Source organism: Pseudopipra pipra, chromosome 8 (genome assembly GCF_036250125.1).
Source record: "Pseudopipra pipra isolate bDixPip1 chromosome 8, bDixPip1.hap1, whole genome shotgun sequence".
Lineage (NCBI taxonomy): Eukaryota > Metazoa > Chordata > Aves > Passeriformes > Pipridae > Pseudopipra > Pseudopipra pipra.
The window spans coordinates 16055466-16082279 of NC_087556.1; the positions used below are offsets into that span (position 1 = coordinate 16055466).

The window sequence follows — 26814 nt, forward strand, 5'->3', positions numbered from 1 at the left end:
AGAAATCTCTGCTAGCTGAATCAGGCCCCCTTATGAATCCCAGTACCCCTGAGCATGCACATCTTTAGAAGAGGGTGAATTTGGCCAGAACTCTTCAGAGCAATAGCCCTCGTTCCACCTGCAATCAGTGAGGAACAGGGCTTAACTGGGGTACAGCCCCAAGACAGTTAATAAACCTGTGCTACACACAGCCCAGAGCTGTAACACTTACTCGCTACATTGGAAGACAGCGACAGTCCGGTCTCACTGTGATAGGGATGCACGGCAATCTGCGTCATGGATGGGACGGGCACGCCAGGGAAGGACACTGCTGTAGCTGCCAGCGATGGTGTTGTTACAGAATAAGGGTACTGCGCTCCTATGAATGCTGGATGGACACCCTAAAACAGAAGGTAAGTAACAGTCATGTCTACTTTGCCTAAAAGTCTAGAAATTGTTAAAAACACGGTGTCCCCATGCAAACCCCAGAGCATGGAAAGTCCAGTCTGACAAGGGAAAGGAAGCACAGGAAGAATCTTGCACCATATGAGCATTACATCAGCTTGCTCCTCCTCCCATTAAAAATCCAATCAGTTTGCAGAAAACCGCTCTAAGATCTTCAAAAATAGGCAAAGGTTAAAATAACCTTTATTTGGTTTTCCCTCTGTAGTCTCCATTTACCTGCAAGCTATCAAGAAAACAAGGTTTCTGTCCAGTGCCTTCTGAGAAACTGTAGAGCAATAGAAATTAAAAACTACTGATGTATTATATTTTATATTCTCTTGAGACTTTAAATGCAGCCACGGAAGGCTGCATATCTGAGCTGAGAGGCCAAAGTACCACCAATTGGCAAGTGAGAGCAGAAGCTAGATCTCAAGTCATGGCAGGTCTGAGCCCCATGCTCTTCCCAGTCTGACTTACTCCCTCTGAAGCAGCCAATAAGGTCACAGTAAATGAACAGGGCACCGTCAAAACTCACCTGTGGGTATGCTGAGCCAGGGACCGGGAAGACAGCTGGGCGTGGCACGTGCTGGATAGTGTGTCCAATATACTGGGGATTACAGGGGATGTGAGTCTGAAGGGTGGTGTAAGGGTGGAGACCCTGCGTGTGTGTATGTGCCATTGCCGGCCCTGCCACTGTGTGCTGCTGGTACATGGTCGACCCCACAGAGATCACTGGCATGACTGTTGCTGCCGCAGTTACTGCAGCTGCCACTGTCACAGTGGTTGGCTCCGAGGTCACCCGGTTGTCCGTCAATCCACGTGCTGCTTCAGACGTGGCCCGTGCTCCGCTAGCACTGCAGCCAGTGGCACCTTCTCTCTGGGCTGGGGTCCCGCCAACAGTCTGTTCGTAAAGCCAGTACCACTGATGAGCTACTTCAAAGAGGACTTCCGGGTACACACCACCTCCTTTGGCTGCCTCTTCTACTGCCATGCAGGCCTTTTCCAGCATCAGGTTGTCCTGAGAGCAGTGAAACAAAAGCAGAAGTTAAGAATGTAAAACCAGAAACACAAGAAGGAAAAATTACAACAGGAGAAAAGTATCAGGCACTCTAAAATGACCAAACAGATGCTATTCTGCTATTCTGCTGCTATGCAGCAGAATAACCAGTGTTATTCATGAAACATAAGAAACACAAAGAACTGGGATTAAGGCTGTGCAGTAGTAAGGAGCCAACCCCACAAGTAACAGCAGCACATCCTTGATGCTAGAAATCAGCTGCACTAGCCAGCTGCCACATGATGCTCACCTGTTCCTTACACTGCACCAGAGCCCTCTGGATCTCATTTGGGTTCAGGGCATGGGCATGAGGCAGGCAGCTGAGCGCCAGTTCAGCAGCCGCCCGCACCATGTTGGAGTCTCTGGCCCGTGAAGCTCTGTCTGCCAATGATGCCACTTCTGGGGGAGTTAGATGTCCATCCCAACACTCGACCAAGATGTTCAAGGCGGCACTACCAATCTCCATGGCCTGCCCTAAGAGGAAGAGAGAAGACTCTCACACCACTGTATGCCCAGCACAGTTACAGTCAGCTTTCCCTCAACAGCAGGTGCACTCCTCACTTCCTTCAGGAGCAGCAACAGAGCCCAGCTGCTTCCCTTAGGCTTCAAGTCAAATTTAGGAGCTTCCTCCCAAAACACATGACAGACAAGAGCCCTCAATAAACAAGTGGTGAGTGAGAATACGGTTTTAAAAGTTAAGCTTAAGATGTATTTGAAATAGTGAAAGGAACTTGCTATAGCTGATTTTAGTACCCACAAACCAGTCTGGACTGTCGGTCTATTTCCATCGCGTCAGGAAAACATGAATTTTCAAGGGTGTGTCTTTCAGGCTCCTAGAAGCCATATGGATAGGTAGTACGTTTGGGTGCAAACAGAAGGAGGAGGAAAGTGAAACACTGAACACAGCCAAAGAGCATGTTCTGTCTCTTCAGCATACCCCTGAGGGTGAAGACCAGTCCCTGTGTGAGAAGTGGGCATTTTGCAGTACAAACACGAAGCAAGAGGTCACAAGAACCTTTCAGGTCAAAGCAAGCACCACTGTGTAAATCACTGAGGCTCAGCTCCTATTGCCAGCTGCGCGAGCTGCTTATGTGGCTGCTACAGCACATCAGCATCACCATTTTCAGGACTTGTCTCCCTGCCCCCCTTCCTGCCCAAAAGTAAGCTTCCCAGTAAAGTTTTGCTGTAACCTGTGATCCAAGAGACATGGGAGGAGTAAGTTCGAGAGAGCCAGTTGGGAGACACGAAGTTGTGCAGCCCTAGTGCATACAGCCCGATCTCAAAGGCGCAGAGGTGAAGGTTGCGGTGTGGTCCCTGGTGCCCACCGCTGGAGGAAGGGTGGGTGAAGATAGAGGTACTGCTGTTTCCACCTGCTTTGATAAGGACTGTCTTGGCCAATTCAAAATAGAAGTGAGCAGCTGCCTCTGAGGGCTGGTTTGGGACATGGGGAGCGTGGCTCTCCAGACGCCTCCCTTTATACCTAGAAGAAAGACAGAAGAATCTTTCAGACAACAAATATTCCAAGTTTGCTAGCTGGAGTGCAGAGTTCCTGTCTTTAGGGTCCAGAGAAAACAAAGCAAATTTTCCCAGTAAAATACTTCCTGATGCACACATGGCTAGCTCCCTGAGATCAGGCCTCAAGGTTGCCTCTGTGCATTGCTATTATTCATTACCTGCCAACTTCCACAGTCTTTGCACGGGCTCCCCCACTGGCTCTCCTACTGCCACTGGAAGAGGAGGATCCCAGCGAATCACTTGAAGAACTGCTGATGCTGTCGCTGTCCTGTCCTCTGCCCCAGGATGTTGTTGCCCATCCTCCACGCAGGGGACGCCGACTGAGCGTTGGAGAACTGTCAGAGGTGGTTTCAGGAGCACTGCTGTCAATACTAGCCATGCCTACAACACCAGAACCAGCACGAATGTCACCAGGGTTGGTAAATGGAATGCAGGTAGGCAAACCCCTAACCACATCACCTGCAGAACCAACTAAGATCAGTTGTGTTTTTACACAATTTATGGCTGCCAGGCATTCACAGCAAATTAAGAGATTAAATTAAATCAGCTTGGCCACAGACATCAGTGTGATTTTGTACTTCTTGGATTAAAATTCAGAAAAGTTTAAGAACAATATATCTTTAACTCCCCCTTCACACCATCACACCGCCTCACTCCATCTGCCAAGCTTTGTGGCAGAGTGTAACAACAAGAAGCAAATACACATACAAAGTCAAGTTCCACAGATTGTATGAGTATGAAGAAAACCCTTCTGGTATATGCTGTGCAATCTTCACATCCTCAGCCCCTAACTTACACCCTTTGCAAGAGAAGTGTAGAGAAGAAGTAGCTTCTCTGAATTTGTTTCTGGATTCAGGAGCACAGTACTCCACTCCCAGAGTCCAGCAATCAATCAGCTCCAGGTATCTAATCCATCACACAGAACATAACTGGTGTGAGAAAGGTATAGTAACTTGCCATATAGAAGGGGGCAGGAAATCTGTGGAGTAAATCTTATTTTTCCATGTCAAACACCTCAGAGACAGTCAACTGCTTCTTGTTGTACAGGAAAGGCTGACAAGTGGAATCACAGAATCATAAAATGGTTTGGTTTGGAAGGGATCTCAAACATCATCCAGTGCAAATCTCCCTGTTCTGGGCAGGGACACCTTCCACTAGACCCCCTCAAAGCCCCATCCAGTCTGGCCTTGAACACTCCTGGGATGGGGCATTCACTACTTCTCCAGGCAACCTGTTCCAGAGCCTCACAGTGAAGAATTTCTTCCTAATATCTGATTTAAACCTCTCCTCTTTCAGTTTGAAGCCATTACCCTTTGTCATAACACTACGTGCCCTTGTAAAAAGTCCCTCTCCGGCTTTCTTGTGTGAATGAAAGAACAAGGGGTAAACCCCAGCAGACTGCCTAGCAGAGCACCAGATGCTGTGTGAGCTAGCCCATTCCTACCTGTGTGTTTCTTCTTTTGCCTGACAGGTGAACCCCAGCATCTCCCATTGTATCCACCTCGGTTTCCAAGGGCCAGACGACTGGGGACCTTTCCTTCTTGTTTCAAAACAGTGGCCTCTGCAGCTGGCTCACAGGGGGACCTCTGAGAGCTTTCTGCATGAATAGGACAGTGACAAGGTAAATGTTATAATTTGTTTATGTATCTCTAAAATCAGTCATAGCCATTTAGAAGACATAAATATCAAAAGACACGGGATTTTCATAAAATAAATGGTATTTATGAGCAGGATTATTTCAGGTTTTTTTCAGTATTAAGCACATCATCTGACACCAGGCCAGAACATTTAACTCAAGATTTGGAAAATATGCTGCAACTATGGAAAATTTTATTATTATTGCAGTCATCCTCAGCTAGTATCCATCTCTTTGGAAATAGTTAATAGAGCACTTACATTCCACCAAATGCTGCTGTATGTGATGTCTGCCACCAATGTGGAAGCACAGCTTGAAACGAACCACATTGTGCTGGTTCTGGCTAGAGTAGAGTTAATTCTCCTCAGAGCAGCTAGTGTTGAGCTGTGTTTTGAATTTGTGCTGGAAGCAGTGTTGATAATTCAGGTATGTTTTAGTTATTGCTGAGCTTACACGAAGTCTGGCCTTTTCTGCTCCTCATACCACCCCACCAGTGAGTGGGCTTGGGACGCAGAAAAGTTGGGAGATGACACAGCTGTGACAACTGACCTTGAATGACCAAAGGGATATTCCATATTATATGATGCCATGCTCAGCATATAAAGCTGGAGGAAGAAGAAAAAAGGGGGGAATTTGGAGTTATAGCATTTGTCTTCCCAAGTAACCATTAAGAGTGATGGAACCTTGCTTTGCTGGGGATGACTGAACACGTGTCTGCTCATGGGAAGCAATCAATTAATTCCTTGTTTTGCTTTATTCGTGTGCACAGTTTTTGCTTTGCCCATACAACCCATGAGTTCTCTCACTTTTATTCTTCCAGTTCACTCCTCCATCCTATCCAGGGGTGAGTAAGCAAACAGCTTCATGGTGCTTGGTTAAACTAAGCTGGTTGGGGTTAAACCACACACATGTATCTCTAATGACCTTCAGTAATCTTTCTTATCTATCTTGCATGAAGGCACTTAAGTCAGTGTGTAACTTTTTGAAATCCTGCACTCCTGTGATACAAATCTAAAAGACAGAGGCACAGTAGATTTATGTTAACTGGTTATACAACTATCTCAAGACAGGACAACCTGAAAACTAGCTTGAATTTCTTTGCAACAAGAATGTGTATAGAAATGGATAGAGCCAAACAGATAATGGCAGAGGGACATTCTAGTAACCACCAAGGAGCCAGATGGTAATATAATCACTCTGACTACTTCACTATGCTACAACAGAAAGGTTTTAGCATAGCCCTTACAAAGCACTTCTTACCCTGTGCACTCTTCTCCACGAAGTTCTCAGGACTGCTCTGGACTGCAGTGCTTACAGCAGCTTGCTGAGTGACAGAAGTCCCTGGAAGCTGCTGGATAGCTGCAGTGGACTGGGCAGCATGTTTGGAAGGAGATTTTTGATTTGCAACTGTAGGCTTGCTGGACGAGTAGAAGGAACTCAGCGTCTGTGGTTTGTGAGTTTGACTCTCTCTGTCCAGGAGTTTGTCTAAAATCTTTAACAAGGGAAAAACCAAAGGCACTCAGCAGAAGGCTAAGAGGAAAAGTACCAAATCAACTTTCTGGTGGACAATAAATTCCATTTGTTGGAGGGAAAGAACAAAAACGCTTATTCTCTAGAAGGTAGGCATCACCTTCCTGTACCAAGGATCAGCAATGCACAGTTGAGAGCCATGGGATCTGCATTACATGAGGAAGCAAAGATTCATTCCTACTCAGTAATATTTCCATTTTCTCTTGAAACAACCACTGGCTTTACTTGAAAAGTACCTAAAACTCAAAAAAACGAAGTAATTCTGGTACATCAGGGACGGAATGGAGCACTCTAAATTTAGTTCTGCCAGTCATCAGATGCTCTTGTTTAAATCACAAAAATTCTGTGCTTACCATTCAGAAAATCCTGTCATACACTACAGATAAACTGGCAAAGCCAGGAGAGAAATTGCCTTCTATGGCCTGCAGTAACATTTTCTTGTCTTAATTTATTATGTAATTGGGGAACAATGTGTGACCACATTTTACAGGTTTGTCCATTTCTACTCTTCATTTTCCACATGAAATGAATACCACAAATCTGACAGAGCATTTAGTTGCAGATGATTGATATCACAGTGTCCCTGTTATTCCCCAGAGAAGAGTATAGCAGAAGTGTTCTCCTTTAGGAGACAGAAAGACACTAATAACATACTTCATGCTATGTAGAAGAATTTGTGAACATAAAAGATTAATAAAACCATTTCTGAAGCATCAGCAGTTTTCAATATTTTTTTCCTCCTTTGGGGTGGAAGAGTAGAGTTTTACCCTCTCCTTTGGATGAGAAATTAAGACACAGGTATACTGAAATAACGTATGAAAGAGGTGAGAGGTTAAGAAACAGAGGCTTTGCTAGATCATACTGTTCTGCAAGCCAATATCCCTGCAGCAAAACATAAGCAATCCCCAGACCACACGCAGACTGCACACTCAAAACCCTTGGGGAAGGACTTGTTTTAGCAGGTAAACAAAAGCAATAAAAGCAGTGACAACACATCTCCTGACTGGACCTTAAGAAACCTATGGAAAGAGTACCTCTCCAGGGCAATGCATACTGCACAATCAGATTTTGCATCAGTGAAAGAATATAAACACCACAGTATAGCCTGTAAAACATCAGTACGTGACACAGCAACTTATGCTCACTGGCTAAACCATCAAATCCATTAAAACCCAAACACAGTCTGCTTTCCATCTCTCTCTCCCCTTTCAAAGGGAAACTCACTTTCTTCAGCTTAGACTGATCATCCTTGTAAGTGATCATCAGGGCGAGGGCCAGATCCCCTTTCTCCCTTCGCGTGCCTTCACACAACAGAGGATGTTCCGCTTCGCTGACAGTTGTTTTCATACCTGCAGGCCAGAAAAGAGGGGATGAAGAGACAAGTGAGCCCATGGGACTACACTACATCCTGAGCACTATCTATACCTCAGACTAATTTATTCACCTCACTGTTACAGGCAAAAGAACACTTTTTCCCTCCTGTTTTTCTGTTAACTTCAGAAATAGGTCATGAATAAACAGGAGCTGCCATCTGCTACAACTGTCAGAACAACCGGATACTAATATGCCACAGGAAGAGTCCAGGCAAGCCTTAACCCCATCTTGAAGCAACCTTTCTGGTTTCTGCAGATGCTACAAGCCAGCATTCCCACACCATAAATAACTCATTTTCCTCCTTTCCAAGATGAGGCAACAGAGAACAGGTCTTGCTTAATCCATTGTATTCCTTTTTACATACTGCTTCAGAACAGGCATACAGTGGTGTCATCATAACATATATATATAATCACTGCTTTGTTGTTGAAGCTGATAATTGAAGCAAGAATACACTACCGTGCTGCGATCCTGAATTATATGATAATGTTTGAAAGCACTTCTGCTTAGTTAGTCTTTCACTAAGACTAACCTCTTGAAATTATTGCCTTTTGTTTTCTAAAACGGTCCATCTTCATTAAAGTCCAGGCAATACACATTCCATGAAAAAAGAGCAAGCAGAAAGCTAAAATTCATGTTACTATTTTAACATTCAGTTTTCATCCCATATTCCCCTTCCATTTTTCACAGCTTTGCAAAGACACCTCAGCCCTGGCATGTAGAATCCTTCTGCATCTGGTTCTGGCAAACTGTGCAAACACTTTTATTTCTGCACCAAACTGGAATGAACTACTAACTCTCACCATCAAAATGGTGCAGGATGAAGAACATGGATGAAGATAGAGTTTTCTTGTAAAAGGTTCTTACCAAGAGCAGCAACAGCTGCCTCAAAACCAAGCTCTTCATCTCCAGGCATTTCATTATTCCAATTACGGCTTGGGGGTCTAGAGCCGGTAGGAGAAACCACTGAAAGAAGACAACAGAATTAGTATTCAGCTTCCAAACCTAAGACCTCAAAGCAAAAGACATTTCTGAGAGCTTTCTGAATTTGCAGACCTTCTTCTGGTCCTATTCCTAGCCTTGTATCAATTTCAAGATCACAGAACCTTATGGGGTTTTTTTTTTCCATTTCTCTCTAACCTCAGAAGGCTCCAAACCAGGCAGGTATATTGTCAAGTCAGTCTTCTAATCCCGGGTTGTCATGTTCTTTTTTACATACTAGGATTTGTACTAGTTTCTTCTTACTATAAACAGCATAAGAGCAGCACAGTCAGTCATTTATAACTATTTTACAAACACACACAGAGTGCTGAAATGTGGTTAAGTGTCCAGTTGTTTTCAAATGTAAGCAGAAGCAGAAACAGTTCCACTGGGGAACAAAGTACTTCTAAAGCAACATGGAGGGAAGCACAAGCAAAGAATAATGATTAGGCTGTTCTTATACAAAAGACAGTTTTCTCTTTGAAAATTCCTCAAGACCGAGCATCTCAGAATATGCCCTGGACACACTGAGGCCAAGGCAGTCAGTACCTGGAGTGCACAGGACATCAAATATAAAGCTTGCCAACATCAGAGGCAGGACAGGACGGTAATCACATAATGTCCCTTCTCGCAGTTCTTCAGCTCTTCCTCGAATAGTGTTCATCTCATTGGTGCCCAAGGGAATCTTTTTCAAGAGGGCTGCAATCTCAGATTCCTGATAAGCCAGCTTCACCTGGTAGTATCCACAAGGAAAAAGAAGAAGCTGTCAACAGCATAGGCATAGACCATTTCTCCCTCTACATAAAGTACAGCAATGGTTTTTATTGGATTATTAAATTATAGCAACTCTTAGCAGCCTAGCTACCTTTACCATTCTCTCCGCAGTGAAAACAGGTTTTCAAATCTAATAACAGTCTTGCCTCATATTTATACATAAACTTTTTTACTCTAATTATCAATCAGCTGTATACAGGAAAAAGGTACCAGCTTTCCTAAGAATATCAGCAGAAGCACCTGACTGGACAAGCCAGTGGAAGAAAGGATGCTATGTCAAGTGATATACCAATTGGAGACAACAGAGACTGATCAGCAGAAGGGGCACATGGTGGCAGCACACATGCCATCAGGATGAGGACATTTCACTACTTTGTTCCTGTATTCTCTCCATTCTTAGCATGTGAAAGTAATTGTTTCCTTTTAGGTAGCAAGTGACTGTCAACCTCACAATTTTCTGATCAGACCTTAAGAAGTACAGATAATTAGTGCAACAAGTGTAGCTGGTGGATATCTAGCAACAATACACACCTTGAGGGACTGAACAACGTTGCAGTGAAAAGCAAGGTGGCTGTTAATCACAAAGACTTAGTAAATCACACTAAGGTCTTAACTGGACACTTCATTTTTCTAAACAGGAATCTTAACAGCCATCAAGGAGTCTCCAAAATAATATGCTTCCACAGTGCATATCCTCACTTGCATGAGACATCAGCAAGAGCAACAATTTTCAAACATGTAACAATCACACCAATTCACCCTAGGGAATAAGTTTCAAACCATGTCACTAACACAAATATGGAAAAATATGGGTATTTAGAGATGGCTTTCATTTCCCCAGATAAGTGAAGCAAACTGGGAACATATTTAAGATAAGAAGTAAACTGTTCTAATCAGAATAATATATTCATAAAAGATTTTGTACTCATTTAAATATTTTCAGGCCTATAGCTTCATGTGAAATCAAAGGTCTAAGCTTCCTATCAATGAAGGTAACAACAGATGAAGTGATGTTTCCAATCATTTTTCTGGCAGATCAACATGTGCTAATGGGATGTGCAACCAATTCATTTAGTCCCACTGCAATCAATTTTAAGGAAACATATAAAAGCATAACCAAGCTTTAGGAGAAACGTGAACCATGTGAGCAAACGCATTTCAGCAGAACAATCCTGTTTATGGATACTGCCTTTCTGAGATATTTCATACCTCCAGAGCCTTTGTAGAAGCAGGTGGTCTCTGCAGCTCCAGAGCAAACATTCCTATTTGGAAGGCCAGGTTGTGGTACTCCAGACGCTCACTCAACACAGTCAGCAAGAAAGCAGCTTTAGACAAGGTGTTTGTTGCCATCCATGTCTGCTTGCTGGTTGATACCTTGTTCTTTTTGCCCTGTTTGAGGAAGAATTTTTCACAGGACACTTTCCTAAACATTCTAAATGCTCTATGCTTGTCCCCCTGTTATTTGCAATAACTAACAGAGAGAAGAAAGAATAAAATACATTTAAATTTTATTCCCTTTGAGGAGGAATCTCAAATTCCAGTGGTCATTGTTGAACATAATTACTTTCCCTATATCACTCCAGCACAACACAGCAGAAGAGCTGGCCTGTGATAAGACATGTCCACTATTGTACTGATGCTGTGCATGCCTGTCCCTTCCAAGGGAGCCCTTCCATACAACAAACACTGCTTAGTGTCACTACAAGTGAGTTTCCAGAAATTTATGCTTATTTCTTTCCTCTCCAACCCTCTTATCCTGAAACAGCAAAAGTACTAACGTAACTTTTTATGGCTGCTGTATAACCTCATAGCACACGGTAGTACATATCTCTTAAAAAAAAATCAGTTGAAGCTGATGTTAAATACAGTGTTTTGTTCAATTGATTTAAAATAGATTCCTAAAAGAGCTGCAGCTTTTAACAGACAAACTAAGCTTGTCTCTGAAGCATAAGGAAAAGTGAAGCAGCTTTTAACTAATCTCAAGTTTCTGAAGACTTCAAGTTCCTGCTGAAAGGCCTCTTATTTTCTTTCTCCCTTTTATTCACAAACACACAGAGAGCAATAAGGCACAGTAATGACATCTAGAGTTCAATCCCGAGGAAGCATCAGTGAAGGGCCCCAAATCACAGCAAATGAGGAATGCCTGGGAATGCTGTTGTATCCACCCCACACATTCCTTCTAACTTTCTCTCTAGCTCCAAAACTAGACAAGCTCTCTCTCTACCTTAGTTGGTGGCTGCTCCACTTTGAGATCTGGAGGGTTGGCCAGTAGGTCCCTGGCAAGCTCTACAGTTAAGCGGCAAGCTTCATTACTGTATCCATGTGCATACAGGGCCTCTGCACAGGCAAACAGGATCTGCAAGAAAGAACAGATGGTCACATGCAAACCACACTGGCCCAGCCTGCAGTTAGCCTGCTCAAATCCACTTGTCACAAAGACTGCAAACACAATTCCTGATTAACGTCAGCAGCAGGTGTTCTCAGAGCCCTCCTTGCCTGCACCTTCCCCACCACTCCTTGAAGCACTTCCCTAAAACACCCTTTCTTCCGTGATTAAGTCTCATCCTCTCTCCACGTGCTATAAGAGATCAGAGAATAACTCAAAAAAACCCTAAAACTGACTGACTATAAATATTTCATAGAATCATAGAATATTCTGACTGAAGGGACCCAGTAGGATCATCAAAGTCCAACTCCTGGCCCTACGCAGGAGACCCCAAGAATCACACAATGTGCCCGAGAGCGTTGTCCAAATGCTGCTTAACTCTGTCAGACTTGGGGAACTCTGTCACTTCCCTGGGGAATCTACTCCAGTGCCTGACCACCATCTGGGTGAAGAATCTAATAGGTGAAGAGTCCTAGTATCTAAACCTGCCCTGACACAACTTCATGCCATTTCCATTCAGCTGTTTGCTCATACAGGTGCAAGCTCTAAACATATTTTGTGGTTAATACAGGAATTTGACACAGTCTATTTAGACTGCCTCTCCTTTTCAGAGAATTTCTGCTTACATGGTGGGCTTTAAATTTTTCTTGCTAAGCATGTCTCAGTCTTACTCATTTTTAATTCCAGTTCAATTTTGCTGTTTCCAAGAGCATAAAAAAGCACATTACATAAAAAGCACACACAGTTTTGTCTCTGTCTGTAAATCCTGAAGTGTGAGATGGGACTAGCTAAAACTGAGACAATTGCAGCTAGCACAGAAACAGGGAGTCAAGCTTGTGGGAAACAGATATACGCTACCACTGCCTTAAGAATGTAGATACTTTATGATACAATGGGTTATGAGGACATCATAATTAAGCACTTTAACAACATGGTGGGTTAAGTGTGACTGCTAGGAGGGTGGTGAGATCACGATTTATATAATATAGAAAACCACAAAACAGTGTTTTGAACCAGATTCAGCTCACCTCCATCCGGTTCTCTTGCTCCAGAGGCTTTATACCAGCAAATATATCCTGCTCTTCTTCATTTCCCCCTTCAGCTTTGTCATCATCTTCCTTGGCTACCTCTTGTGGATTCAGATAGTACACCTGGTAATCATCTTCCTCTTCTCCATCATCCCCTCCCCCCACTGCACCATTCTCTCCCACTTCTTCTGGTTTCAGGCTCACACCACCAGTGTTCTCATCTGCAGAAGGCAGGTCATCATCACCACTACCCATCTCCCCCACAGGATCCTTGGGCGATTTCTTGGCCATGGAACTGCTCCTGACAGTGGGCTCAGGTCCCTCAGAGAAGTACACCCCACCATCCTCCTCAAAGGCATCCCTGTAGCTCCTGCTCAGTGGGCTTTCTGTAAAACTGAAGGTGTTGCTGGCTTCCGCCCCAAGCGCCAAGCTGCTGTCATCCAGGCTCATCTCTGCCAAGTCTGGCTCCAGAGAACTGTCTTCACTGCTCATGCGGCGTTTCCCACTATGTTTACTGGTCAAACCTTTGCTCACCGGCAACTTTGCCTTGCCCACTGCAGTCTTATACACAGCTTTATCCCCTTCTGCTGAGAGTCGTCTCAGAACCCTCTGTGGTGTTTCAGAGACAACTTTCCGCTTTCCAGTAAGTTCCTTTGGACGAACTGCTGGCTCCTGGGGAGAGGGCCGCAGCCTGTCCCCAGGCTGCAGACATGGTCCCCCGGGCTCCTGCCCATGGGTTCTACCAGCCTCACAGGCAGTTTCTGAACACTGCAACCGGCAGCTCCTGTGCTGGATGGCCTTTACCCAACAGAATGAGTTCTTCTTGTCAGTGCTGCTGTATGTAATCCCAGGAATGGGATAAGCTTCCTCCCAGTTGAAGTAACAGGCTTCCACAGCTGGCTTGAAACCTTGGAAGAGCTTCTCCAGTGATTTCTTGTGCTGACCCCTCTTAACATTATCTATGACTTTCAGCTGCCACTGTCTGAGCTGTGAGCAAAGGTCCCTGCGCCTAAGAGAAGTAAGAGGATAGGTTAGGAAGCAGACACAAAAAGGACCTGCAACAAACTACTACTTAACACACAGAACACCTCCTTCCTTTGGCCAGAAACATCTTCTGCTGAATTAAGTATAGGCAGCAGTAGTAAGAAGACAGGCTGAAAAAAGCGAGCAGGTATATTAACAACCAAGTCCTAGACAGGTCCATAATATGGAAACAAAATGTGAACACTACCAACATGAAAGTACAATACAAACTGCAAGGTTTAAAACTAAATACTGTCTGCCCTGTTTGCTTATCTGCCCTAAATAAGGTGTTAGAGATGTGAGCCTCAGCAGCCTGAGACCAGTGAGTACCATGGGGAATTGTTCTTGGAAACACCCATGAAACAGTTTGCAGCAGCTGTGAAACTACACTGTGAATAATTCTAGTCAAGACATTCACAAGTAGAACCTACACAGCCCATGCGGGAAAGCACACTCACAGATAGGACCACCTAATCTGCCTCCCAGACACTTACCTACCTCTTTACCCTGATGTGCCCACACAGAGCCCAACAATTTAATTTAGACAGTAGCAGGCTGTCCTCAGGAGAATAAACTGTTGTAAAACATAGGCACAGAACAAGCAAGACAACAATAATTGATGTTCAAATAACTTTGAGGAAGAATCAAGCTGGTAGGGCTATATAGCCTTAAATTACATAGCAGTTAGTCCCATACCCCATATTGCTATGGGAAGAACAAAACAGTTCTGCATTTCCCAGCTCTAAATCTCACATAGGGCCTAGGCACATGAGCAAAATAGTCTAAATGGATTGATGATCTAATCCAAAGAGAGGAAAAGACACTTCTAGAAATTTCACCAGGTGTCTCAATCAACCGCCATTTTGCTTCTGCCACAGATTTCAGACATCTGAGGTACAATCCCAACACTTCAATCAAAGAACAAAATAAAAAATTTAAAAAATGGGGTGCCCCAATTTAGGTGCAAAGGGTATTAGGACAAAAGGGACTAAACAAAATGGACTACTTATATTTGTCCACTCGAGAAATTAATTAACAAGGGACCAGACTAGTAGGGCTTAATCAATGAGAAGATTTTCAGAAGGAAAAAGAAGGAGTGGGAACTACTCGGGAAAGGTAACATAAGGATGGGAGTCTGCAAAGTCTCCTTATGATTCACTGCAAAGTACAGGAAGGAAAAGTAGAAGAGGGTTCTTCTTGGAGACTATTCAAAAACCAAGAGAATAGGTAATCAAGCCAGAGCATTTCAATTATTCATTAGCTCAAGTAGGAGATCAGAGCAAATTTGAACTGTGTCAAATAACACAAATTAGAATATACATAGCACAGCTTCATACTTTATTAATGGCCAAAATCTTTTATGTTTTTTCTATGTGATTTGATTGATGTTTGAGTTTATTTTAAGTCTCATTCCCCGTTTCCTACAGTTTTTGATTTGTCTTCAACTCCTATATTTAGCTACTTCATATTGTAAAGTGTACACAACAGAAACTGCATCCATTTTAGTGTCCTTGATGTACCTTACATAGATAGGGCATTTTATAAATGTTACACAACAATTCACAGAAAGCAAATCCTGTTAATGTGTAATTGTATTGAAAATACCATCCTGTTTTCATTTGTTCTGAGAAACTTTTCCTGAGAATTTATAGCATATTAAACTAATCAAATATATTTTACACACCACACTTTGTAGACAAGATGTACAAAACAAATTATTGCAATGTCAACCACAGTATCTCAATACGAGCTCTCAATTCCTCTTCTGCCATTCAACTGGTGCTAAATAAAGACGGCAGTGATTCACCAAGGCACAATATGGTTTAGAAATCTGCAGAAGCCACACAATTTTTTCTCAGACAATTGGAAACACTGAAAATCATACACTGGTGTCACTGTTTACCAATGCACTGCAGAGAATAAACTCCCTCAGAGTTTTCATCTTGAAACACACAACAGTGAATGACTGGGCTAAACAGAAATCCATTAAACTGCTGAATGGTTAAATATAGAAATCATTAAAATTAATTGGTAGCTGGTGCTATCACTCAAACAAATCTTCTCCACTGGGACATTACAATGTAGAATTGCACCCATACGTAAAAGAGGAGTCTCGGAAAACAAATCATTCAAACTACTTGATCTCGCTAAAAGTAAGCAGCAACAGCAATTAAAGTAATTACAGTGCTCTGAACCTTACATAGCACATAGTCCAGAAGGACTAATGGTTGAACAGGTAATGAGGTAATGATACAAACACAAGAAATCTACAGGATGAAACTCTTGAGTGTGCTTGAGTATCACAGAAATTAAAAAGAGACCAAATCTGATTCTGGGGCTCACCTCTGTGGACTAATAGTTGGGTCGAGGACAGCCAGCCTCCAAAGAACCACCATCTCATCACACATACTTGCACAAGCATGAGCAGCCACTTCTGACTGGCCATTGCTGCGTCCTGTGTGCCCACTGGCGCTGCTGTGTGACGCAGATGTTCGCACACTGTACCACCAGCCGGTTATCTGCAGGAGAAACACCTCAGTACAGCTGTGTTGTGGCTAACATCTCACCCCCTGTTCTCACTTAATCTCATAATCACAAGGAAATGGGATCTGTGGTTAGTACCATGTTTTCTTTTGACTCCAAAATAACTACAACCATTAAAGTAGTATTGGTTTGTGAGCACTAAGGGCCTCAAAACTTCCCTGGTTAGAAGGCACATGCCCAAAGAACAAAACACTCACAGGAGGTTCACTTAGAGGCCTTCACACTTGGAGGGAAAAAGGGAACAAACGTGATAAATAAAGCATTCCCTTTTTCCTGATCAAAGTTGAGGTATGCGATGGAGCAACAAGGAAACTTACACAGCAATTTATATTACAGACTGAGATCAGTGTCCTGAACTGTCAAAGGAAACCTTTTTCCTAATATTATTTTAAAAAATATAAAAAGATTTACTACTTAAACGCACTGAAAGGTATCTTCCACAAAGATGACAAAAGAATCAGAGATTCTATCACACAACATATATGTTTAGATTTTATCAAAGTGACAGCTCATATGTGACATCCTTCATTTAAAAAAACAACCCACAACATTAAAATAAATCACCTTCACTGGGCAAAAATCGAATCAAATATGCTGAACAAAAGAAATCAGGCTCTACATATTCATGCCAGAAGGACTGAGGCATTTGGGGAATACAGTGTTATCAGGACATAATTAAATCAGAACAAGAGCAAACTGTGTCATCATTTTAGCGTGGAGAAACACATGCCCATAATGCATACAGACTATTAAAAGAATTGTATTCGATTGTATAGATGCATAGCACACCAGTCACTGGCTCTGCCCTGGTTCCCCAGAATTTCCCCCTGCTCCACAGCAAAGAGGTTTGAATACCTGCTCATAGTTGAGACACTGGTCAGTCAGAATCTCCAGCAAAGGAGCTGCATTGCTATCCCGTCTCTTAAACATCTCCCGCACAATGGAAAGCAAGTTCCAGATTCCTTCAGGTTCTCTTCCTCGCAGGGGACGCAGGAGACAGGCCCACTCAGCAGCAGCTGGTGGTTCCGTGGAAGACAGATACATTGAATTCACATCACTGCAGGTAAAACAGAAGAACAATGATGAGAAAAAATTAAATCAAGCACAGTCATATAAAATCCTGAGTATAATCTACATGCAGAAATATATTTGCCCCTCCAATGGGACAGACATGCATAACCTAAAAGACTGAATGCATAATGAGCCTAAGAACACCACACGAGCAAAATATTGTGCAAATACAGTCTGTTCTACTGAAATAACACTAGACAGGCTACGAAGTTCAGAAGAGTGACTGTGAAACTGAGGATCCTTCAGCCCAAGTCATCACATAAGCCTACAGGCTATATGGTGAATGGAGCTTACAGATTACATGAATATCACATTTTCCCTTTAATGGGAAACAGTTTACCTGAAAACGACAGGAGAGGGTCCACAGAATTTATGAAGGGTTTTCTTTATGTTGTCACTCAGAGTAGATTCATCTAAGTACCAGGTGCTTTGATCTGATGCAGAGGGTCCAGCAGTGGGATCTTACAAAAGAAAAACACAGGCACAGTTTGCAGGCTTTGAATATATTTTACTCTGTATGTTCAACTACAGAGTTTACAGGGAGTACACAGGCAGTGCTACTCAGTTTATTTCACATGTTGCTGAACACCCAACTCAGAATTACCTTAAAATGCTACCATAACATTACCTTCAGCGCTGACAACGCTAAATTAGGAGATATGTCTGGCATGCTGAAAGGCAGCACTACAACCTGTGAGATCAGGAGAAATTCATGGACTGTGCCAACAGAACCCTCACCAAGTTCATTGAGAAAAGTGTACATTTCTGTATCTGGGACAGAAAACCCCATGCACCAGTACAGATGGAAAACCAAATGGCTGAGTAGCTGATAGGGTTTGGTGATTATGGCAGATGCCAACCTCAACAAAAATCAAACTTTAACTGAAAACACAAAACAGAAAAAAAGATCTGCAAACTGGGCTATATTAAGAAAAGCACAGCTAGCAGACTCAAGGAACTTAGTTTGTCCCCTCTACCTGGCACTGGTCAAGTTATATCTGGGATATTGTATCCATTTTTGGGTCTCCCAGTCCAGAAATGATGCTGAGAAACCAGACAGTGTAGGGAAGTGATTGTCCCCCTGTACTTGGCACTGGTGAGGCTGCACCTTGAGTACTGTGTCCAGTTCTGGGCCCCTCAGTTCAGGAAAGACATTGTGGTGCTGGAGTGAGTCCAGAGATGGGCAACAGATCTGGGGAATGGTGTATAGGGTAAGTCCAATGAGGAGCAACTGAGGGAGCTGGGGTTGTTTAGCCTGGAGAAGAGGAGGCTCAGGGGAGATCCTATCACTCTCTACAACTACCTGAAAGGAGGTTGTAGCCAGGTGGGGGTTGGCCTCTTCTCCCAGGCAACCAGCGACAGGACAAGAGGACACAGCCACAAGCTGCACCAGGTGAGGTTTAGGTTGGACATTAGGAGGAATTTCTTCACAGAAAGAGTGATTAACCATTGGAATGGGTTGCCCAGGAAGATGGAGTCACTGCCCCTGAAGGTGTTTAAGAAAAGACTGCACATGGCACTTAGTGCCATGGCCTAGTTGACAAGGTGATGTTTCGTTAGAGGTTGGACTCGATGATCTGAGTCCTTTCCAACTTAACTGATTCTGTGATCTAGTGAAAGGAGTATCAAGATAGTTGGGGGCACAGAGCACATGACCTATGAGATCAGACTGAGGAAGATGGGTTAATTTCATCTAAAATAGAGAGGGTCAGAGTGATCATTAATCAAAAACATAATGCAGACAAACTCTTTTTTGTATTAGAAGAGGATAAAAAAAGGGTATTCATACAGGACACTAGGAAAAAATTCTTGACCAAAAGAGTAATGCAGCACTAAAACAGGAATACTCTAATATCTCTGGTAACCAAGACTTAGCTAAACTAGCCCAAGTCACAGCTAACCCAATCTAGTGTTGCAAAGTCCTATTTCAAGTAGGAATTTGGAGAGGTCCCCTCCAATCAACATTTCCAGGAGTCTATAATTAATACCGAATTATAAAGAAAAACACTTCGTAAGAAAGGTGCATTGCCTGATGCTCCCTTCCTCTGCCAACACTCTGAGGCATCCATTACACCAGCAATTGCCTGTACTCATCCCTTTTCCTTAATCTTCACCTGCAATTCAAGCTACAAGGTAACAGATCAGTTCAGAAACCTGAAGCAGTGGAAATACATCCACAGTAATCTGTAACACAGATTACTGAAATAAGACACATTAGTTACCTGGGGCTCCACACACTGTGTTGATGGCAGTAGACTGAGAAGATAGCAGCTCATCCAGCAAGCGCTGAGCTGTTGGAAGAATCTGAAAACATGAAGTAGACTTTCAATATACACAGTATTTCTTATCCTGATACACCCAGCTAAAGATCATTACTGATCACTCAGGTAATTTCAGAAGTATCGAATACACGGTGCTACGTTTTCAGAAAGGACGACAGAGGGTGCTAAAGATCATACGATGGCAACCAGCTGTCACACCTCTCCTTTCTGAAAGCCAAGACCTATGCACGGCTCACTTTCTGCAGTCACACTCTTAAGTAAACAAAAGCATCACAGATTACTAGCTCCTTTCTCATTTCTTGAGGAATAAGAGCCCACAAAGAATGATACTGTAGCTAATTTTGAGAAGTAGGTAGGGAAGTCACTGCTGTCAAGGTCACCGCTTTCCTGCACTTAGAAAGTTCTTTATTTCTTGTTCCTAAATCATTTCTCTAAAACCCAAGCTAATGGAAGCAAGGGAGCAAACTATAAAATACATCCACACATAACTTTTTGGGCAGACTTTAGCTTATTTACCATCCTGTTAGCAAAGGGACTCAACAATAAGCTAAAGCAATTTCAGCACTAAACTAATCACAGCTTCTGGACAGCTCAGAGCATAAGCAGAGAAGGCTCACACCTGACTGTAAAATCCTGTGTAGATATACCCTTAACATGCTATTCTTGAAAGAAAAATGCACAATAGAAAGAGCTTTTTCCCAAACTAGATCTGGGCTGCACCTGTAGAACCATTTAGCCTTTAGCATGTACACTTACAACAGGTAAATTTTTAATCCATATAGTTTGGATTTAAATGACTTGGAACAGAATATCTGACAACCCTCACCTCTCTCCACACATCAGCTGAGGTAAAGCAAGTGACCTATATTTGCAAATAATACAGATCCATCTCAAACAAATGGAAGATAAAATGCTTCAGAAGGATATTTTACATTTTAATCACCTGAAGAAACACAGCATTAAGCTATTCTTGTACCTCTTTTCCACTACTACATATTTTAAGACATCACAAAGCAGAAAAGTCACAGGTCTAGGCAATATCACACCTTAAGGTTGAAGTATCAGCGACCTGCAGTGACTCTCCTTCAGGCATTTTTGCCAAGATTTTCATATTTAATAGGAATAGGAGTACTGGCTTCATAAGGGGAAACATCTTTTGGGCAAAGAACTAGGTAAGCTGCTCAGAATCACTGTCATTTTCATAGTTACACTAAACACTTTCTACAGAGATTTTGAAAAACATCTCACCTAGCTGCATTTCTACAGACTACCATCCCCCTACACTTGAAAGTAATTCAGCATTATATAGAATCATGTGTACAGCCTACTCTAATTCTGCATCATGTAGTCAAAATATGGTGTCCCAAGGTATCAGAGTATCTATCTCCACCCAGAAATCTTGAAGACAGGGAATAAGACTGTTGGAAGAGTTTTGGGGTGTGCCTTGCCTTTTTCAAAGGAATTACACAACACAGGTTAAGAAATATCTGCCAATAAAACCCAAACTTTTCTGTTGGGCAGCATCCATCAGATTATGTGGCAAATAGCAAAAATTAATTAATTCAGATGTTCCTGGTGCACAGCTGGTACATATGACCAAAGGAAAAATAAACCTTGCAGAAAGGAGCAGACACAAAATATTTGAAAGCATACTATTGACATGCCATTCAGGAAACAGCTACCACCACTACTAGCCTTTCAAAGCTCTCCTCCATTAAGCACTAGACTATGTGACATTAAGGTCAGAGTCTTTACCCAGAGAAGAAAAGCTTTGCCTGTTACATAATGCAGCAAAAAGCACATGCCATTGGTGCTCATCTCTCAGCAACAAAAAAGCAGTATTTTTATTTCAGTTTCATATCATACAATTCCTCTATTTCTTCTCATAAGAAGATTAGTATTTCTGTAGGAAATTTAGAGGACATTTTAGAAACAGAATGTCTTAGTGTCCCAAGCACAGCACCATAATATGAATTTTAGGCACATGCTGACAGTAATCTAACTCCTACTTAAGAGGAGTGCATTATGAATGCACTACTGAAATGTGACAGATACCCATGTAGGTCAGTTTTTCTCAATCTCCTTTAGTTGAACTTAGCATTAAAAAGCTGCCAAGCTCTTATATTTTTAAAGCAGACATTTCACAATCACTTGGGTATTCCTGTGCATTTTGTGCAAACATTTTAGGCAGATGATATTAATGACCTGACCTTGAACAACACAGATATTTAAGGAATAAGACAGCAGACTTTGACAACCAAGAGTTCATGTCCATTACTTTCCAAATGATTCCTACGAATCACCAAGAAGCCACACTGGGGGAAGTCGAAAGGTCACCAGTTGGGTGCATTAGAAAGTGCCCATTTAAGACATATACAATACCTTCCCTGGGCAGTCTTCTCCATTTAGCTAATCAAATACACAAAAAAAGAAACACCCTGATTAGGGCTGACCTAAGTTTTCCACGATCATGCATTTATTTATTGTGTTTGATCTTCCACAAGCTCAGCACATATTCATGCTGATATGAATAGCCACCACTCTGTCCTTTTAAGACACTTCTAATCTTTTACTTGGCAACAGACAATTGTCAAATAACAGAACAGCAAACCTGAAAAGAGCAAGAATTGAATGCCTTCCCAGCAGCTCAAATTGAATAGCACGACTGGTTATCTTGCAACAAAAGACATCATATAAATTGACCCAGAATAAAGATAACTGAATTTAACAAAAATTCAGTCACATCAGTTGTCTCCACTTACCTGTTGTGGAAGTTCACTGATTAGGTACTGAGCAAATTTTTGCAATTGGTCTCTTTGTAGTCGAGACAAAGACTCAGAAACAGGTGCTCGTAAGCATACTGCAGATGCCTGAAGAAAGAAAAGGAGATACAAACCACCATTAACAGGGCAGACTTAACAAAGCTGTGTCCACCAACAGGATAAAGTGTCATGAACAGTAGCTATGTTGATGCATATCATGCTTGGTCTTGATAGCCAATTTTTCCTTTCCTCTCTGAAATTAAGTGGTGTGTTGCAGATAAGATGCAAACAAGCTGTTTTGGCTTCATAAAAGCTGTTTTTAAGAGGTTTTTTTCAAGGAAACTGCTTTAACAGCTGTGCTTAAGATCTGTTGTTGCTAGCAATTGCACAAATACTGGCAGAGATTTCACAAACAAACCTCTAAAATAGGACATTATTCCTTAAGCTTCTGGCAAACCAACCAGCTCTGTCGGAGACTGTTTCACAGAATCACAACCACCTCATTTTTTAATTCAGTATTAAAATCGATCTCTTCCCATATCTAAAAACAACTTAGATTAAAAAAAAACACCATCACTAGTTTCTTTCTTTTTCACTTTATAGAACAAAAATGCCCTACTTAAAATTTAAACTGTAAAAAGGCAAGAGCAGATTGATAATAAAGATATTTCTGATATTGTCTTGTCTACATAGAGCAATATACCACAGCTCTTAAATTGCTAATGTCAGCAGGGAGTTTATGCAAACATGGAAATCCTTTCACTATCATTTTTCAGGTAAAGAAAGGATTGGAAGGAAAAGAATGATTTTTTTCTTACACAGGGTCCAAACTTCCCAACTGTAAATAATATAAATGAAAATTTGTTTTTTATCATCACTCTCCATACCCACCTTTTAAAACTCAAACTAATAATTCAAAGCAGAACCCATTTTTTTGCCAACTCTCTAGTCCTAAGTACAGAAAGTATACTGATATTCTGATGATTTCACAAGAGTACCAATTTAAGCCAATTACAATTGTCCATTGTGAAATATTAAGCTTCAGCAGGTTATTAGCACTTATTTAAGAATCTGGAGTTTTATAGCATGTTAGCTATAAAATGTTCTGTGACAGCAGAAAATCTGTTCCTTTCAATCACCAAAGCTTAATCCTTCCTTAAGACAGAGGAAATTAAACTGTATGCAAGATTGAACCCTCAACTGGTGTATTTCATGTTGATTCTACACATTTTTAACTGGATTTGGTTGTGGTATAAAATGCCTACTTTTTGCTCTATAGAAGGCCACACAGAGTAAAAGCGGTCAAATAAAAACCTAACATAAACTTAACTGACTGCTTGAAATCTACAAGTCAAAATTACACTTACCTGCCAGTATGTGTTAAAATGAGGCAGTGAACATAAAGGCCAACAGTGATGAAAATTACTTTCCTTCTGCACTCAGATCAAACAACGTAAAGAGCGAGCTTTCAAATCCCACACACACAAACACTTTTTTTAAAAGACTAACTATTGGTGACCTTTCACTCTTTGCAGAGATGAAGAAGGACTGAGTAATTCTAGCACTTAAATGAGAAACAGGAAGGGGCCAAAAAGCAATCTGCACATTATCAAAGGACATTCTGCAGTTTAGAGCCTCAGACAATTCACTCTGCAGACCACAACTGTGAGCGCGTATTTACACAATCTGTAACCAAAAGGAGTGCCAAAAACAGCTTTCCTAAAGAGAATGTGTGTTGCATAAAGCTGTAATTGAGGAGAGACTCAGAGAAGATGCCCGGGGGAGAGCAGAACCGTGTTTGCAGGCCTACGTTGTGGATGCGGAAGAGGCAGAGCGCCACGACGTGAGCACACCACTTGGCCCCGGCCCCGCAGGTGCAGCTGCACGACGTGATCCGGCACCGGTCAAACATCACCGCCACGTTGTACGCGCCCTTGGGCGGCACCATCTGCGGGGGCACCACAGTGGCACTCAGATGGAAACCTGTAACATTCAAAAGTCCACAGTTACTCTTTGGGTACTTGGGAAACAGATTCAGCTGGCACGGAAATGTAGGTATATGCCATTTAAACATTGAAACACATCTAGCAACAACATCCATATACAGATGGACATGGATCTAGAGTTTCCAGCACTTGTTTCTTCCCAAACAGCTACATCTGAATATTAGTATAGAAGCATAATGTGTTATAAGAGGTTCCAAAATACCAGCTTTTAATACATTAATTTATTTATTTCTATTACTATTTAACAGAGAAAAGCAGAACTGGATGAAGCCATCACTGAAAAGTGTTGGGTTTTGTTCACAGAGTCAAAGCTAGACTGTACATATTTTAGGCATGACTTCTGTGCTAACTCTGGCAACAGTGCAGAACAGGCATTATTTTCAAACAAGTTCAGAATTATTTCCAAGTCAATCAACTTCCACAATTTTGCAGTTAACTAAAGAAGGCAGCACTTAACCTGAACACTTAGTTTCACTTTGTGGCTTCAGAAACTACCCATTTCTCATAAATTATGCACCTCCTTGCAATTTTCTTAATCCCACGTTTATAAATCATCTACTCAGAAAACAGAAAACCCCTCTTGCTTGGACTAAAATCAATGGAAAAGGAAATTTCAGAAATAACCCTTGAATGAATCCAGCCCCATTATTCAGTGATCATAAATGAATAAATTATGGATCTCATCTCAGGCAGGATGACAAAGGACTTTACCAAAGCTTAGCTTTGTGTAAACTCACATACAGTGCATAGCAGTTGTACTCATAATGCAGTTTCCTGTGGAGACAATGCTCACCCAGGAGCACACATACGAGCAGAAAAAGGCATCAGTATCAAAGTCATAAGCAAACTTCATTCCGACAGTCTACCTTAAGTGAAAACATGGCTTGGGATAGCTGATTGAAATAGTTTCTCCATCATCAGGACAAGGAAGTACATTATAATTCCACACTACTATGTTTTTATAATCATATTGTAAGATCATAATACTGATAGTGTTCAGGAGTGCACGTGACATACTAAATTAATTCCATTTAAAACAATTTGCATCTTTTCCTCCTCAAAATATGATCCCCGTACCAACACAAATTTGCTCTTACCTTGCTTAACCTTTCTATCTCTCCTGTTCACCAGAATTCAAATCCTCTTCCTGATGTGGGTGATTATTTTGATTAGTACACATAATGCCACCCAAATTCTTCAGCCATTTTAGCAATTGGAACAGAATCAAAACAAAAGAAGGCATTCACACAAAATTACTGCACTGCCTATTACTCGATACAGTTCGAATTTATGTTCCACACTTGGATAATACAACCCAAACATTTCAGCTAGTCCTTCTGTTATACTAAAAGCATTTCAGACTAATGCCCTGATTTTCACATAAGCAAATTAAGCATTTCACAAGATGGAATTGCAGCAATTCTGTTTCACTGCGAAAAAGAAGCATTCACAAGGTGTTAGAGAAGGCCGGATCACAGTTGTACGTTCTTATCAAGCTCCTACCATGACAGTCTTTTTTGTATATGAAGACAGTTAACTGATAATGCAACGACGGAAGAACACTTAAAAAAAGTGACAAAATTTAAGGGCTTTTGCATGACATATCACAAGCTTCAACTCAATCTGTAGCTTGATGAACCCGTCTGACACTCTCACTGCTAATGGATGTTTACAGGATGACACAGGAAACCACAACAGGACAGAAATCTGAATTAAAACTAAGGGTTTCTTTTACCAGGAAAAATTAAAAACTCACAGAATCTTTGAGGTTGGAAAAGACCTCTAAGATCCCTGACTCCAAGTGTTAATCTGGCAGTACCACGTTCACCCTTAAACCATGTCTCCAAGTGCTACATCCACGTGTTTTCTTAATGCTTCCAGGGATGATGACTCCATCGCTTCCCTGGACAGCTTGTTCCAATGCCTGACCACCTTTTCAGTGAAGAAATTTTTCATAATATCCAATCTAAACCACCCCTGGTGCAACTCCCCTCCAGTTTTTACCCAGTAAACAGTGTACCCATTCAAGCCATGAGCAATCAGTCTCTCCAAGAGAATGCTGTGGGAGACAGTGTCAGAGGCTTTACTAAAGTCCAGGTAAACAACACGCACAGCCTTTCCCTCATCCACTAAGCAGGTCACCTTGTTATAGGAGATCAGGTTCGTCGGGCAGGACCTGCCTTTCATAAACCCAAGCTGGCTGGGCCTGATCCCCTGCTGTTCTGCATGTGCAGTGTGATGGCACTCAAGATCATCTGCTCTATGACCTTCCCTGGCACTGAGGTCAGGTTGACAGGCCGGTAGTTCCCCAAATCCTCCTTCCACCCCTTCTTATAGATGGGCTTTACATTTGCTAACAAGCTGTCACTTGGGACTTCTCTGGTTAACCAGGACTGCTGGTAAATGATGGAGAGTGGCTTGG

The 26814-nt window shown here is 42.0% G+C and overlaps 1 protein-coding gene across 2 annotated transcripts in view; it reads right to left on the bottom strand.

Moving 5' to 3' along the window:
* Positions 1-26814, bottom strand: part of ZSWIM8 (zinc finger SWIM-type containing 8) — a 58554-nt gene that overhangs the window by 6772 nt on the left and 24968 nt on the right. For both annotated transcript variants that reach the window (XM_064663755.1, XM_064663754.1), the window contains exons 4-22: positions 24197-24369; positions 22387-22494; positions 19565-19646; positions 17683-17803; positions 17127-17328; positions 16071-16246; positions 12705-13713; positions 11515-11646; positions 10500-10679; positions 9066-9249; positions 8403-8501; positions 7386-7510; positions 5892-6123; positions 4440-4592; positions 3154-3376; positions 2671-2960; positions 1731-1954; positions 959-1441; positions 212-380 (exon numbers count right to left, since the gene is read on the bottom strand). In XM_064663755.1, the coding sequence (XP_064519825.1) occupies positions 212-380; positions 959-1441; positions 1731-1954; positions 2671-2960; positions 3154-3376; positions 4440-4592; positions 5892-6123; positions 7386-7510; positions 8403-8501; positions 9066-9249; positions 10500-10679; positions 11515-11646; positions 12705-13713; positions 16071-16246; positions 17127-17328; positions 17683-17803; positions 19565-19646; positions 22387-22494; positions 24197-24369 (4365 nt within the window). The remainder of the gene's footprint in view (positions 1-211; positions 381-958; positions 1442-1730; positions 1955-2670; positions 2961-3153; positions 3377-4439; positions 4593-5891; positions 6124-7385; positions 7511-8402; positions 8502-9065; positions 9250-10499; positions 10680-11514; positions 11647-12704; positions 13714-16070; positions 16247-17126; positions 17329-17682; positions 17804-19564; positions 19647-22386; positions 22495-24196; positions 24370-26814) is intronic.